The 15,217-nt window shown below is 38.0% G+C and overlaps 1 protein-coding gene across 2 annotated transcripts in view; it reads left to right on the top strand.

Moving 5' to 3' along the window:
• Positions 1-15,217, top strand: part of ppm1l (protein phosphatase, Mg2+/Mn2+ dependent 1L) — a 233,233-nt gene that overhangs the window by 155,383 nt on the left and 62,633 nt on the right. For both annotated transcript variants that reach the window (XM_003218167.4, XM_016992023.2), the window contains one exon: positions 3,206-3,380. In XM_003218167.4, coding sequence (XP_003218215.1) covers positions 3,206-3,380 — 175 coding nt within the window. The remainder of the gene's footprint in view (positions 1-3,205; positions 3,381-15,217) is intronic.

Below are 15,217 nucleotides of genomic sequence, written 5' to 3'. Positions count from 1 at the left end.
GGGGAGGGAAGGGGAGGGAGGACGGACGGATGGAAGGAAGGAAGGACGGACGGACTACAGGATGAAAAGAGCTCTCAACTGGGTTGCTATGAGTTTTCCGAGCTGTATGGCCATTTTTCAGAAGCATTATCTCCTGACATTTCGCCCACATCTATGGCAGGCATCCTTAGAAATTGTGACAACCCCTGAGGATGCCTGCCATAGATGTGGGCGAAATGTCAGGAAAGAATGTTTCTGAAACATGGCCATACAGCCCAGAAAACTCACAGCAACCCAATGATTCCGGCCATGAAAGCCTTCGACAACATAGAGTTGGCAACATTTGGCTCCAGCCTAGATAAATATTAACTTTAGCCCTGCTATTAACTATTTACATTCCACCTTCACAGACTATATTTATCCTTGACAGATAAATGCACAGATTGCCTTTCATCTCATTCATAGAACAAAGACAGAATGTAAATCTAACATTATATCTAAATAAAGTATTCCAACTATGATGTAGCCCAATGCATATGGAAGGTACAATGATGAAAACAGATCTGAATGGACACATCCAGATCATTGATGGACACATCCTCCGTGTGTTTGCTGAACCCCATGTAAACATCTTGTTAAACTGGTGCATGCTGTTGTTTCATCCTCTTGCAGCCACTTCCATGTATTAATAGCCCTTTGGCTGACACAGGTTATTAAGTAAAATTGTTGTTCTGTTGACTCAATTTCTAAGCCTTGGCAATCCATGCATAATGTAATTGTTATTTTTTACAGTTAGAAATAGTGATAGCTCGAATTGAAACTGTGTAAGGAGATGTCTGTTTCTTTTTAGTGAAAGTTATTAGCTTGGCCCAAGACAAGACAGATAATTAAAGTGGCCTCTTTTGGAATCTCTCTGCTGTCAGATGTCCACTTTTGCTCACAGTAAAGCTGCTGTGTTGATTTCACTTTCACGACAACATATGCTAGTCTTGGCGCTCCATCCCTTTGTATTCTGGAAGACCTGCAACACAAATTATAGACACAAAGGTTAGAAGAAAACTCTTTTATTATAGGATCATTAATTTAATGGGCAAGAGGAATCTGAATGTTCGAATAATTAGAAACTCAGCTAAAGGGATGTTTACATGTATTCATATGAGTATGAAATACACAAGATCATGTTCAACTGACATAATATTTGAAAGTCCCTTTCTGATATGAGTCTAGCCCTGATTTTCATTCGGTTCTTGATGAAAAAAATTGAAATGTGTGTATCTGGGGAGGTTAACACACAGGATTTGGGCAGTAGGCAAGTATCTGATATGAAGGCAGGATGGAATGAGAACGCCAAAGGGAAATTGCAAAACTCAGCCAGAAATGGGACTGGCAGAATTAGCATTCCTAGCATGAGCAACAGTACAAATGAGGTATTCCTGTTTAGGGACAAGAGAATGAAGTAAGGATAAAAAGAGAGAGCTGAATTGTCAGGATAATATATATCAAACTGTTATTTAAGACTTCAGTGGGAAAATCCATTGAATGGGAAATACAACGAACTTAGTACATTGTTTTGAGCAATATCAATTGAAATAAAGTTTACAATAATGCTGAATTTTGATGTCTAATTTAACAGTTCTATATTAAACAATTACCAGGGGTTTGATCTCTTGCATTATAACTAATTTCTCTTCTATGTTAATCAATGAGTAAAACCTACTGATAATGGTTGTTATGAACTCTTTTTCTTTTAAATGTTGACTTTTAACTGTGGTTAGAAAATTGAGTCTTTGTAAATCTGGGTTTTGCATACTGTTTCTAAAATAAACTTCTTGACCTGAACTTGCTCATTTCGTGTGAGTAGCACTAAGTTCCAGATGGTGCTCAACATTTTGGATATGTTCAATGAAATCTAAAGCTTTCCACAGAACTTTAGCACAAGCAAAGTACAGTATAAACTTACATAACACTCTATGAGATTGTGGGGAATTATAAATATTTGCAAATCCTTGTGTGAAATTAACAGATATTACTCAACAGGATTGTTCTGCCAAATTCATTGCCATGTTCTAAGGTTGCATCTACACTGTAAAATTAATGCAATTTGACACCATTTTAATGCTATGGGATCATGGGGGTTTTAAGTTTACACGGTCTTCAGTCTTTTCTGCCAAAAAGTGCTAGTGCCTCTACAAATTTCATGATTCCACTGCATAAATCCATGACAGTTGTATCAAACCCATTAATTCTACAGTGTAGATGCACCTAAATTTCACCCCTCCCTTAACCTTTTTAAGAAAAACTGGCATTTAAACATTTTTTGGCAGAAATAAGAACCTCATAAATACTTCTGACTAATCTCTACCATTTTGTACTGAGCATTATGACACCGTACATTAATGTTAGATTGTATATTTTCTAAATGGAAATAAAATTACATATCGTCATGTCTGAAAAACATTGATACTTAAAAGGTTGGTGTGGTTTTCTTCTCACTGAGGTGATAAAAGCTATCATATACAATCAGATTTCATAATGGTACCAGATAATACCTCCCAAAGGTACCATTTATATTAATTTCTGACTTTTCAAAGGTTTCCGTCGTTTTTATATTTTTTCTCTAAGCATATTTGCAGAACCACTTTATGGCATGTTTAGTGATTCCACCCTGCTTTGCGCTTCTTACTTCCTCTATTTTTGATCAGTTTCACAAATGCTTAACTTTTTAAAGGCTCAAGAAGTAGAAGGAAAGGGACCAATCTTCTTTTAATAAGGTTCAGTTTCCAGTTATAAAGATCCAGACACCATATGTCAACCATGACTTTGAGCCAGAAAAATAAACAAATATATTGGCTCAAGTATTTAAACTCATAAAAACTGAGAGTTTCTTTTCATTTTAGTCGGCATGGAATCTGAAGACTGAAAAAAATGTAGATTATAAAATCACCTTACAATCAGAAAAATGTGGAAAAAGAATCTCAGACTTTTTCTCAACAGTCTGGGTTTATCATGTTGATCAATCTCTGGTAGAAAATGAGCCCAGCAGACATTGTATCACACTTGCAGTTGGATTTTGTACCATTCCTTTTGTCTCTGTGATTTAATACATTCATGTTAATGTTGTTTGTCAGATGTCAGACATAAAAATGTAACAAAAAAGTACATAGTCAGGTTTATAAACATCATACTCAATAAAAACTATTTTTTTCTTTCTTTTCCTGTTTTACAGTCTGCAGCAGAATATGTGAAGTCCCGTTTGCCAGAGGTCCTGAAACAACATCTTCAAGACTATGAAAAAGATAAGGAAAATAGTGTCTTATCATACCAAACTATATTGGAACAGCAAATCCTGTCAATTGACCGAGAAATGCTAGAAAAGTTGACTGTGTCCTACGACGAGGCAGGTATGTTGACAATTTGGGCAAAAGTATAGGTGCCATCTTTCATATTTCTTTTTTTAAAAGTTCCTTATGGCAGATATTGCTGCTAAGTATCTTAAAAATTGCAACTAACCAAGTATAAATGATTCATTGCACTATACATCCTCCCATAGAACTAGCCTTCTTACAAGCTTTCATCACAAAACAACTTTAAACATATTTATTTGTCTTTCTGTAACTCCAGAAAAATGATCAGGCAAGAATATACTTTGTTCTGTTTCAGGTTAGTGAGGGGAAAGGAAACAAAAACCGGAGAGCATCTAATGAAACAAACACACACACACACACACACACACACACACACACACACACACACAAAAGAGACACATCCCAGGATCGTGGAAATATGATATTTTATTAGCTTAATAAGCCTTTTTCAGTGGATCATTTCATGTCCAATCTGCAGAAATCTCAGAACCAGAAACTCCAAAACCGTCACTGGAAAAATGAAAAAAAAAAATCCTGAGTGGACAACTTTGGCAAGTCCATGAGCCAGTTTATTGCTCCTGGAACTTTTAAGGGGCCAAACAGACAGCCAAAATGACAGACTGCCAAAAAATGAAGGGAAAAACCCAATCGGAAACTGGAGGTAGCTAAAGTCCACTTTGTCATGGAGACTTGTTTAAATAACCTATTTAAGATGTAAATTGCCACTCCTGAAGTCTCCCAGGAGAGACAGCAAATTCATCTTTGCCAGAAAAAAAGACAGCCTGGAAGTTTTTCAGGAGGTACACTTACTCACTTACTTACCTGTTTAGATCAGTAGGTAAGATCCTAACTGCACTTTCTTTTATCTTTTAAAAAATATTATCTAACTGTCCTCATCATAAATAGGGTTAAAATGACACACACAAACATGGCCACACGTCACAGAAATCTTTAGGGTCTGCACCGCAATGATGCTTCACTTACATGGACAAACCCTCTTATTTATTTATTTATTTATTTATTTATTTATGTACTATATTTCTACCCCGCTCTCTCTCACCCAAAGGACACTCAGAGTGGCTTACAGTTTGGCAAATTTCAGTGCCACATTACAAATACAAATATATAAATACAACACATTCAGAAATAAAACAGATAAAAACATACAAATACAGTTAGATGGCTGGAGCCATTTAGGGCTTTATAGGCTAAAGCCAGCACTTTGAATTGTGCTTGGTAGCAAACTGACAGCCAGTGGAGCTGACATAACAGGAGAAATGTCAGCTCCCTGTACAACAATATTGTACCTGGAAAAAAAACCCCACTTTGGTACCTAAAGGAATCCCTCTGAGCTATGCAACGTAACTAGGAATAGATGTGCACTTTGTTAGACCTGAAGATAAAAGCTCAAATCAGTGATTTTATGAACTTTTTAGATATATTTGAACTTTATTATTTATTTATTTATTTACAGCATTTATATTCCGCCCTTCTCACCCTGAAGGGGACTCAGGGCGGATCACATTACACATATAGGCAAACATTCAATGCCTTTTAACATAGAACAAAGACAAGACAAATATAGGCTCCGAGCGGGCCTCGAACTCATGACCTCCTGGTCAAGAGTGATTCATTGCAGTTAATTGCAGCTGGCTTGCTCTCCCGCCTGCACCACAGCCCGGGCCCCTAACATTTTCTCATGCAGTAAAGTGTAAGAGAGAGATTTTAATGTGGGTTCGTCTATTCATCTTTTCAATATTAGGCAAAGATATGAAAAACATGGGGGAAGTTACAAATGCATGTAAAAAAGAAGTAACAACTGTACTGGAATATTCATGCATGAACAATGGAAAAAGAGGAAATCTCCATGCACATGCAGCCAACCGCAGCCAGAAATGAAGCAGTCAGGTTGACATGAAGTGCTGCGTAGACAAGTCTAGCTTAAAAAGTTTTGTGTTATTTTAAAAAATAGCCTTAGAATGTCACATAGTCTGAACAGAAGTCCTGCATTTATATCCATAATGAGGGGGAAAGGCTGTTTTTGCATTGCAATCAATTCTCTTGTTAGTTACAAGAGAAGTAATAGTACTACCTGTTCTGAAGCAAGGCGTGATTATGACTGCTGTGCAAAATGTATGTGTGTGTTTTTGAAGTAATAATAATTGCAGCAGATGTTCACAATTGTAAATCCTGTTGCCATTTAACTACATCACAGTTATGTGGATTCCTCCTGTTATGATAGACTTCAGTGCTTTGTCAAACTCCTTTCATTTTAATGAGAAGGTCAAATGGTTTCCAGACTGACATGTTGTATGAGTAGGTAGACTATGGAGACTGGAGAGGAGGGGGCTGGGAGAGAGGAAAGGAACATGGCAGTTTTGAAGCGGAAGAAATTACAACCATTTCAGGTGAAAATATAACTATCAACATATACATCAGCAGGATGGCAGCTGCAGATATCTTCTGTCTGCCTCTCAAGTACTTAACATCTATAATCACAAGCAGCTGGAGTTCTCTTAAGTGGCAGTCAGAAATCTAACATGGAATTAAGCCTCTGAGGTATCTGACGTGAGGAAACTTCCATAGCAGACAGCCCAGGTTTTAGAACGACCAAAGTTGTACAAATGTGGAAATTTAGAACTAGGGCTCCTGATTGTGGCTTCCCATTCAGTGAAGAAGTAACTGTGCTCATAACTTTAATTTGAACTTTAAACGAGCTTTCCCAGATGCTGGGTATATTTAGGATTCAGCACCATGGAAAGGTCATTTCCAAGACTAAACTCAAGACTGGTGAATTTGTTCTTGACTTTAGTGTCAACTTTAAATGAGTTGTCCAAGATGCTGGATGTATTTAGAATTCAGCACTGTGGATAGATCCTTTCCAAGACTAAACCTCAGAGTAAATTCCATTCCACTGACACAGAAGGTTTTTCATTTAAGAAACTTTTATGGACATCATTATAAAATGTCTGTTGTGCGGTCTGTTGTTTGATGAGACCATTCTGAATCAGGCCGCTGCTTGATGGTAGTTTGAACTTAACAGTTTTTAAAGTGATTGCAATCCATCATCTCCCTGTTCACAGATGTAGTGGCAAACCATGTTTCCTTGCATCAAAAAGGAGGTAACCAACTGCCTATTATTGTGAGATAGAGCAAAGGAGGGAGTGGAAGTAAATCGTGAGCCTATACCATGTTCCAGCCCGCAGTGGCGCAATGGGTTAAACCCTTGTGCCAGCAGGACTGCTGATTTGAAGGTTGCCGGTTTGAATCCAACCCGGGGAAAGCGCGAATGAGCTCCATCAGGTCCACTCCATGCGTAGACCTAGAACATTAAGACTCCATCAATCTAAAATGTATCATCAATAAGTGTTTCGTAATAATCTTTAAATATTGACAAGGCATTGAGTGATAATGATTTTTAGGAATCTTGGCCAGTAGAAGAGAATTAAGTTTATGTCTTCCATTAAAAACAATGTCCAGCAGCTGGACGGAAGGAGGAATTTAATAAAGTCCATTCTGCATTCAAAGAATGAGCAAGAGGGTTTAGGGGCTACACAGACTACATCATTTGAAACCCCCTCCCCCAGGCCTTTGATACTATTTTTCAGAAACAGTGACCTGATCAGGACCCAGTACAGTAGAGTCTCACTTATCCAACACTCGCTTATCCAACGTTCTGGATTATCCAACACATTTTTGTAGTCAATGTTTTCAATATATCGTGATATTTTGGTGCTAAATTCATAAATACAGTAATTACTACATAGCATTACTGCATATTGAACTACTTTTTCTGTCAAATTTGTTGTCTAACGTGATGTTTTGGTGCTTCATTTGTAAAATCATAACCTAATTTGATGTTTAATAGGCTTTTCCTTAATGCCTCCTTATTATCCAACATATTCGCTTATCTAACATTCTGCCGGCCCGTTTATGTTGGATAAGTGAGACTCTACTGTACTTAGTTTTGGCTGCATCATTGATTTATTTAAGTACATTGTGAGATTGGCTTTGAGCTATTATATCCCTTCCAAAGAATCCTGAGCTTGCAATTTCCTAAAGGGAGCAAACATAGAATGGAGCCTTCTCCAGATGCTTTTGAGGACAACGTGGACAGAGTATATCCAAGACCAGTTTAACCCTATTCTATAACAGGAAGTTCTAATGTCTCCCTAAACTACAAATCTCAGGCTATCTTAGGATGCAGCCCTGAATGTTAAAGTCCTATCAAAGTGCAATAGTTTTGAAGTGCAAGGAAGCCTCTGGTTTATCCATGAGTGAGCACAAATCCTTTGGTTCCTCACATAAATTGAATCTTCAGAGATTGTTTGAAACTTGCAGAATAATAGCACTTGTATCCATTAGACCGCTGTCCCTTTTATAAAATTGCCTTCCAACCATACCATTCCTTCAGTGGATTCGATATTCTTAACAACTCTCCTTATAAATGTTTCCCATTAGCAAGGCACTACATCAAAGCTACCAAACAAAATGAGCTCAGCTAAAAATAGCCATATGTGTTGACATGATTTCCAGTGAAGCTTTAACTAAGGAAGCTTTCCAAAAAGGAAGCTAGGCCAAATATAACAGATGGATTCAAATTGTCACGTAATGTTTAAATTTCTGTTATTTAAAAAGTAGCATCTTTGATAAGGCATGTTTGGGGATAATTGGGTTTGGTGGTGCCAGGAAGTAGGGTAGCAATCAAGTGAAGAAAGGCCGTTTGCTGTGTATTTTGGGTATATACATATAAACACATAGACAACACAACAACATGGAAGAGTGGGATTCCAGTACATTACTTCAGGTGTGCATGAAATAGAATTTGCATGATTCTGATGCATTTTCATTTTCAGTGTATGTATCCACTCATGGATCTCTTTTCATGATGTTTTTGCACAACAGGCTGTATTATATAAAATGTAATAGAAATGTAAACATTGCCAATCCTGCTTTTTTCATTTGGGGGAGGGGGATATTTTCCCGAAACACATTGTCGTAACAAATTGCCATGTAAAACTGAGGAAGAGCTGTGTTTAGTCTCAGGTTGCTTCAAACCCTTCCACTTTCTCTCCAACATCCATTGTGTTATATTTGTGCTTAGAAAATAAGGGCATTGGAAACGTGATAACCCATTATTACCTCGTTGTTCCAGGAAAGGGTTATACTTGAAACACTTAGAGTATCTTACAGTCCGTAATTTTTAGAGGAACTGCAATCATAACTTCTGTGTATGTTTCCCAGGCAACACCACTCTCCCCAAAAATCACATCGCATCTCAGATAAAGAATCGTTCCCAGCTCCTCTGTCATTGGAAGAGATAATATCAGCATTCCTCCAATCCTTCTGTACTCTTAAATTCTCCCTTATTTTCTTGCTTGCTCTCTTATGTGTCTAACTTCAGGGTAATTGCCCATTTCCCTAAAGAATCTTTGTCTAAGCTCATGTGTCTCTTAGGTCCCTCTTCCTCTCTCCTTCTGGATCTCCTCGTCCTTCTCATTTGCATGCTCAATTCATCCCTCTATTCAGTACAGACTTTGTGAATTTACATTTTGTGCATGTAAGCCATTTTATACCTTTGTAACATGTGTGTGTTTCATTACTCCTATTTTAGCTCCTGTCTTACTATTAAACATAAAAGCACCAGCAATTCCAAGACACGCCCTATTTTTCAATGTTTATATGGGCGGGGGGGATGTGTCTGAGAATCAAGAAAATACAGTACCTTTTCTCTTTGTTTTGCCCATTCTGATCATGGTCACCCTGCAGAGCAAAAAAGAAAAGTAGCAATATGCTACAAAGTTTGTAAACAACTTAAAAGAGAATTTTGTATTGCACATTGGAGCGAAGTCATCAAACTGCAGGCCTGATAAGTTTGGCTATTCTTGGTTGATGGTCTTGTATGGGGGAAAAGCAATTCTGATGTCCTGGTTAAAATTTATACTCTGAAGATTGATGGTATTTTCCCCTTATAACTCCAGCTACTAAACCAGACTCAGGTTCAAATTTAGAATGAATGCATTGTCCTGGGTGTAGCGTTTGAGATTGATGGCAGTATGACTGCATCTTCTCCCTTGGGTATATATGAAACCATTGGAAGATTGCAGCTAAAATAACAGTAGTGGAAAAACAAGCAAGATTAAATGTCAGCCTTGTAGGTCAGTAAATTCATCTCTCCCTTCCTCCTTCCCTCTCTCTCCTTGGATGGTCAGTAGAAATGAGGTTACTGAGATAAAATAAGTTCTTTTCCCCACCAACAAACGATAGAGCAATATATCTTGTTTTCTTTGGTTGGTATGATTATGTTGAGGACCATCTCATTGAGATGTCACCTGAGTAACAGTGATCTCAGTAAATACCCAACAAGAAAAAATGGGAACAGGAAGGAAGGTGGTTGTTGTTTTGTACCTTCAAATAATGTCTCACTACTGATGAGAATCGACCCTATCACAGGGGTTTCTTGGTAAGATTTGTTCAGAGCTGGGTTGCTTTTGCCTTTCTCTGAGGCTGAGAGAGTGATCATCTAGTGAGTTTTCATGGCTAAGCAGGGATTTGGACCCTGGTCTCTAGAGTCATAGACAAACTACTACACACTGGCTCTTCAAAAAAAGCCTAGTAATTTACTTTTAGACTTCCACTAAGAGTGCAGATAGTAATCTATGAATTACAGAAGAATTTGTATTTATTCATCATGTGGTTCTCACACTGGCACATGACCAAACCTAGGCCAGGTACTTTTTGAAGCACCTCTTGCCGAATTCTCCAACCAGTATGTTCAGTGTCTTTGTTGGCTGAAGGACTTTCTCTGGTGTCATCCACAAAAATAACTTTGACTAGTTCAGCACACAACTTGGCTACACCCATCCTGTGCCGTTATTTGAATAGGTCTGTTTTGTATCATTATAGGCAAAGACATTGCCTGCCTTCTGTTTGGTCTACACAATAGTTAGCAATTATGGTTTCCTATAAATCTTAGTGGAATGCATATACTAATACTTGGCTTTCAGACACTCTTTAATGAACATATTTGAAATTAATAGTCATGGTTCATAATTTCTATAATCCTGGGAGTTGTAGTTCAGTGAGAATCCAGCACTCATTGGCAAAGAAAGCTGATGACATTGTACAACTACAGCTTTCATGATTCCATAGTATAGCAGTTAATTCTACAATGTTGATGCACCATTCTTTTCAACTATAGTTTCCTATGTAAATAACCTTGGAAGAGTAACTTTCCTGGACTACACTGAATCCTCTATCCATTATATCCAATGACCATAGTACCTAGAGCAGTGGTTCTCAACCTGTGTTTCCCCAGATGTTTTTGGCCTACAACTTCCAGATATCCCAGCCAGTTTACCAGCTGTTAGGATTTTCTGGGAGTTGAAGGCCAAAAACATCTGGGGACCCCGGGTTGAGAACCACTGACCTAGAGTATTGTGTGAATTGTAGTCTCCAAAAGTAACTATTTCAAATAACCTATGTAGCTTGGGGGTTGCTATCTGAAAAAGCAAAAGCCAGACCCCCATTAGGTATACAGGCTGGATGGTCATATGTCGGGGGTGCTTTGAATGCGATTTCCTGCTTCTTAGCAGGGGGTTGGACTGGATGGCCCATGAGGTCTCTTCCAACTCTACTATTCTATAATTCTATACAGAATTATAACAGTCTTCCTTTTGCAGATTGTTTACTCCTTTAAAAATCAAATATGTTTTTGCATAAATAATGGAAGATAATGAAGGAACCAAAAAAGTTTACAAATTTTGTTTAGTGCCATTAAGATGGTCCTAAACATTCATGCAGTGGCATTCTTCTGTGATATCTATTTGTAGTATCAAAAAGAGTGGAGGATTAACAGTTTCAAACTGAGCCTCAAAACAAAAATATTTAAAGTAGAAACTAGAAGCAAAAATATGATCAAGTGTGGCTGCTTTAATTGAGCAGTACATGATGACAGTTTTAATTTGTGATTTGCTACTGCATATAAATGAATGTGACCGACACTTAATCACATCATAAAATGCTGCTTCTTTATGTTAGACCAAAGCACATAACAAGACAACCAGCTGCGTTGCATTATGCTCCTCTTGTTTCAAGCGAGTTTGTTTTGACCTCTGAATGTATACACAGTTATCTTTTGGCAAAAGTGTGTTCTTGTAGCCCAGTCCTACAAGCTGATGCCTGGCAAAGCAGCATTTGGAATGGAGTATGCTGAGTATATAATGTCATGACCTGGACCACATTGGTATTTGGTGAAGCTTGATAATAACTCAGGAGGAGGGTATGAGTCAACGGGGTGACATTTTGCTTTCCAGTGCCCTATCTTTACCAGTACAACCTGACATGCCTAATTTTAGATAGCAACTTCCTATGGTGTGTTTGCAACAGAAAGAGAGCAAAGGACAGTCTTCCTTTACTATCAAACACAAGATGTCACTGCAACTTTGTTAGTGAAAGTTGGTTGACACCTTAACCAGAAAAGCACAGCATTGAGATTACACATTGCTGTGGGGCAGAGGGAATGCCAGGCATTTTACCCAATTTAACCTACTGTCCTGAAGAATCAAGTATACTGCCTCTCTGTGTGTGCTCATATATGTGTACATATACTATATTATCGCAGTATCTTGATTTAAGGATTAGGTGGACCCTGCTTTTTTCTTTTCTTAGTCTTGTGGGATTGGTCAGATTTAAGTATCACATTTAACAATACCTGCTGCTTTATGTACAAGTGAGAGAAGTAACATTTTGGTCTTAATATTATTGCAATAAGAATATAATTAATTCTGAATTGTTTGTTTTGTCACGTTAGCATTTGTTAGTGTTATTAATATTTATTATTTATTTCCCACTTATATAATTCTAAACATATTCTTTTTCTGGTGCTACCATATTGGAAAAATAGTTTTCAGAGAGAGGAGGAAAATCAGCTGGCGTTTCTCTTTGCACTTGATATTAGTTTATGCATTGTTTAGGCAGGATGAATGTACAATAAAAGTATTCTCAGAAAGCACCAACATATATGGCCAGCCTCATCTGTTAGTGCTTATAGTAGTGTGTGTGTCTGTATGCAGAGAGAGAGAGAGAGAGAGAGAGAGAGAGAGAGAACATACCAATTAAAATATAAAATACTAAACTGCCAATTCAGTTACTGAAATGACTGCCTAAGGCCAAAATGATGAGTTCTGAGAGAAAAGAAATAACTATAAACTCTATAAATGTGAAGCTAGACACCCAACCAAAAGGTAATTTCTAGCAAATGTTCATGCCTTTCTAAAAGGAATCCAGCAGCTACAGAGCCACTCTCACTAGACATTGTATGCCATTTGAGACTCAATTTAGCATATGGATTGCATGGTTAAGTATACCATCTCTTAGCTAATTTATGTACAGTGATGGGCCACAGGAGAGGCATCTATCTTGAAGGGAGGTAAGACTGAAGTGCAACGTTAGAAGTGTGAAAAGCAGCATTTGAGCACAGGCGGTTGTGGTCTCGCACAGAGCCAGCCTCAAAACTTGGAGAAAAGTACCCATGTAAACATCAACTATAATCAATGTCATAGGTGATTTCCATCCATATCGCATGGTGGTATTTTTAGAAACCTGAACAGCATAGTCCAGTTTGTTTTCCACTGCTTTTTATAAGGGGCCACTTTGAGAGCTCAATAAATAACTTCTTATGAAGCCTATCTTAGGTGAACCCCTTACATGAGCACACTAATAGGCTGCCTCTCCTTTGTTGTTAAGGACTTAATGTAAGCAATCTTTATATTGAAGCGCCCTGAGGCCGGGGAGAGTGGACAGTTATTTATGGCCTCCCTGATGAAATTAGCTGCTTATCTGATGTATGGCTTCGCTACTGATGTGTGTTAGTCCTTCATAAAACCTGATTGCCAGAGCCTGGGGATATTATGGCTGTAGTTGAAACAATTTGTCAAATACAATATCCAGTCCTGAAGGGGATTTTCTAGCAGATGGGTCCTGTTAATGCTGGTGCTCACTTAGCGATCAAGAGATGTCTGCCACATCTACAAACCAGTCATTATTTACACCGCTTGTGATGGATCTGCTAATTAAATCCCTTGAGTTGATTCAAGAACTTACCAGCTGGGACCTTGCTTAAAATGGATGAGCAGTGGAAGCCGGGAAAGGCTATGTGTCTGCACAAGTGTATTACCCAATTCTCTTGGTTTGTGAAGTATACACATCTGTTTCCCTTCAAATATTGCTGATCTTGGTGAGGCTCGGTTTGGAAAAACCGATGGCCAGAAATATCTCTGCTAAAGTTGAGATAAAACCCCGAGTGTATTTAGCAGCTCACTGGTCAACTATTGCTGAAGTGCTAGAAAGTGAAAATGCCATATTCATTTATACCTAGTTGTGCTGAGAAGTCCCCAAAGAGTGGGGAATAGTTGGAGACCGGCCAAAACACAAATATCCTAGGACTGATAAGTTTAACATTGTTTGATTGTTTTAATACCTTGGCTGTAATCCCATGCATACATCTGAAAGTCATTGTAGTAAGTATACATCCATAAATCAAGCTATTAGTGAGAAAATTAGAGATAATTTGAAACAGCTCATACCTGAAGCTAAATAAATCAAAAGTCATGTAACTAGACCTTACTCATGCACTTTGACCCATGAACTTTCTTTTCTGTGTGCTGAAAATCCACACTCAGTTACCAAACATATTGTAACTGCAGTGGCAGCATGTAAAGGACTTCTAGCTGTGGAATTCCCTGCCATGAAAAGTTAGGCTGGCCCCTGTTCTGTACTCTTTTTATAGGCAAAAAAGTGTTCTGTTTGTATAGCATTCCAGCTGTTGACCGGATGTATATCAGAAGGTTCTTTAATGGAATGTGCCATTGCCTACATCATTATCATGTTTTCAAATCCTTCTAAAATTGCATTAAATTAGTGGTTTACTGTGGTTGCTTTTTCAATTTAATTAAGTAAATTAAAAGTTAATAGCCATTTTATACTATACATTGTTTTTGTTATATTTAGTTTTAATCTATACGGTAACCTCTCTTGGGTTTTGTATCAGGAAAGTAGGATATAAATTAAATAAACAAACATCTAAATAAATAAAATCTCTTGGGCAAACTATAGAGTAAACTGCACCCAACATTTCTCTAGGTTTGGGGTAGCTCCAGAACCAGTTTTGTTGCCTCATGGTTCATTTTAGTTTCAGTAAAGACCTGTTTCTAAAACAGGATTTGGCTTTCAGTCACTTACTGTTGCTTGAAACAAAAATAACCCAGGGCCTCCCAAAAACAAGACAGAAATGTCTTCAGACCTCTTAGTGAATGTTTGGGGACAAACATCATTTTGAACATTAAAAAGAACTTGTTGATAGTAAGAACAGTTTGGCAATGGAACCAATTGCTTAAAGAAGGAGTGGGGTCTCGATCTCTGGAAGTCTTCAGGGAAATGGTGGACAGCTATGTGCTGGAGATGCTCTAAAACAGTGGTTTCCAAACTCTGGTCCTCCAAATGTTTTTGACTTCAACTCCTAGAAGTCTCAGCCACCATGAAAGTGATCAGAGATTCTGGTATCAGAAGTCCCAAACACCTGGAGAATTAGATCCTCTATTGAGCAAGAGGTTGGACTTGATGGCCCATGAGCCCCTTCCATCCAGTGTAGCTGGAGATCCTCCATTTCTGAGACTCTATGAACATGATTCCGAGTGGGTCCCATCACATGACATCTGTCCCAGTCCATCTGTAATCCCAATGGATAATCCCAACAAATCCGTCTGCAAAATGACACAGAAACAGAGTAATTGCACACAGGGTTCTAATCATGTTTTTTGATTTAATATGGTTCAGAGGTACTGTTTTTCTGTATGATTGTAAAATCGGTATGC

The sequence above is a fragment of the Anolis carolinensis genome, chromosome 3 (genome assembly GCF_035594765.1).
Source record: "Anolis carolinensis isolate JA03-04 chromosome 3, rAnoCar3.1.pri, whole genome shotgun sequence".
In the NCBI taxonomy this organism is placed as follows: Eukaryota; Metazoa; Chordata; class Lepidosauria; order Squamata; family Dactyloidae; genus Anolis; species Anolis carolinensis.
Note: the sequence above shows the minus strand (reverse complement) of the source record. Positions and strands in the feature narration are given on the sequence as shown.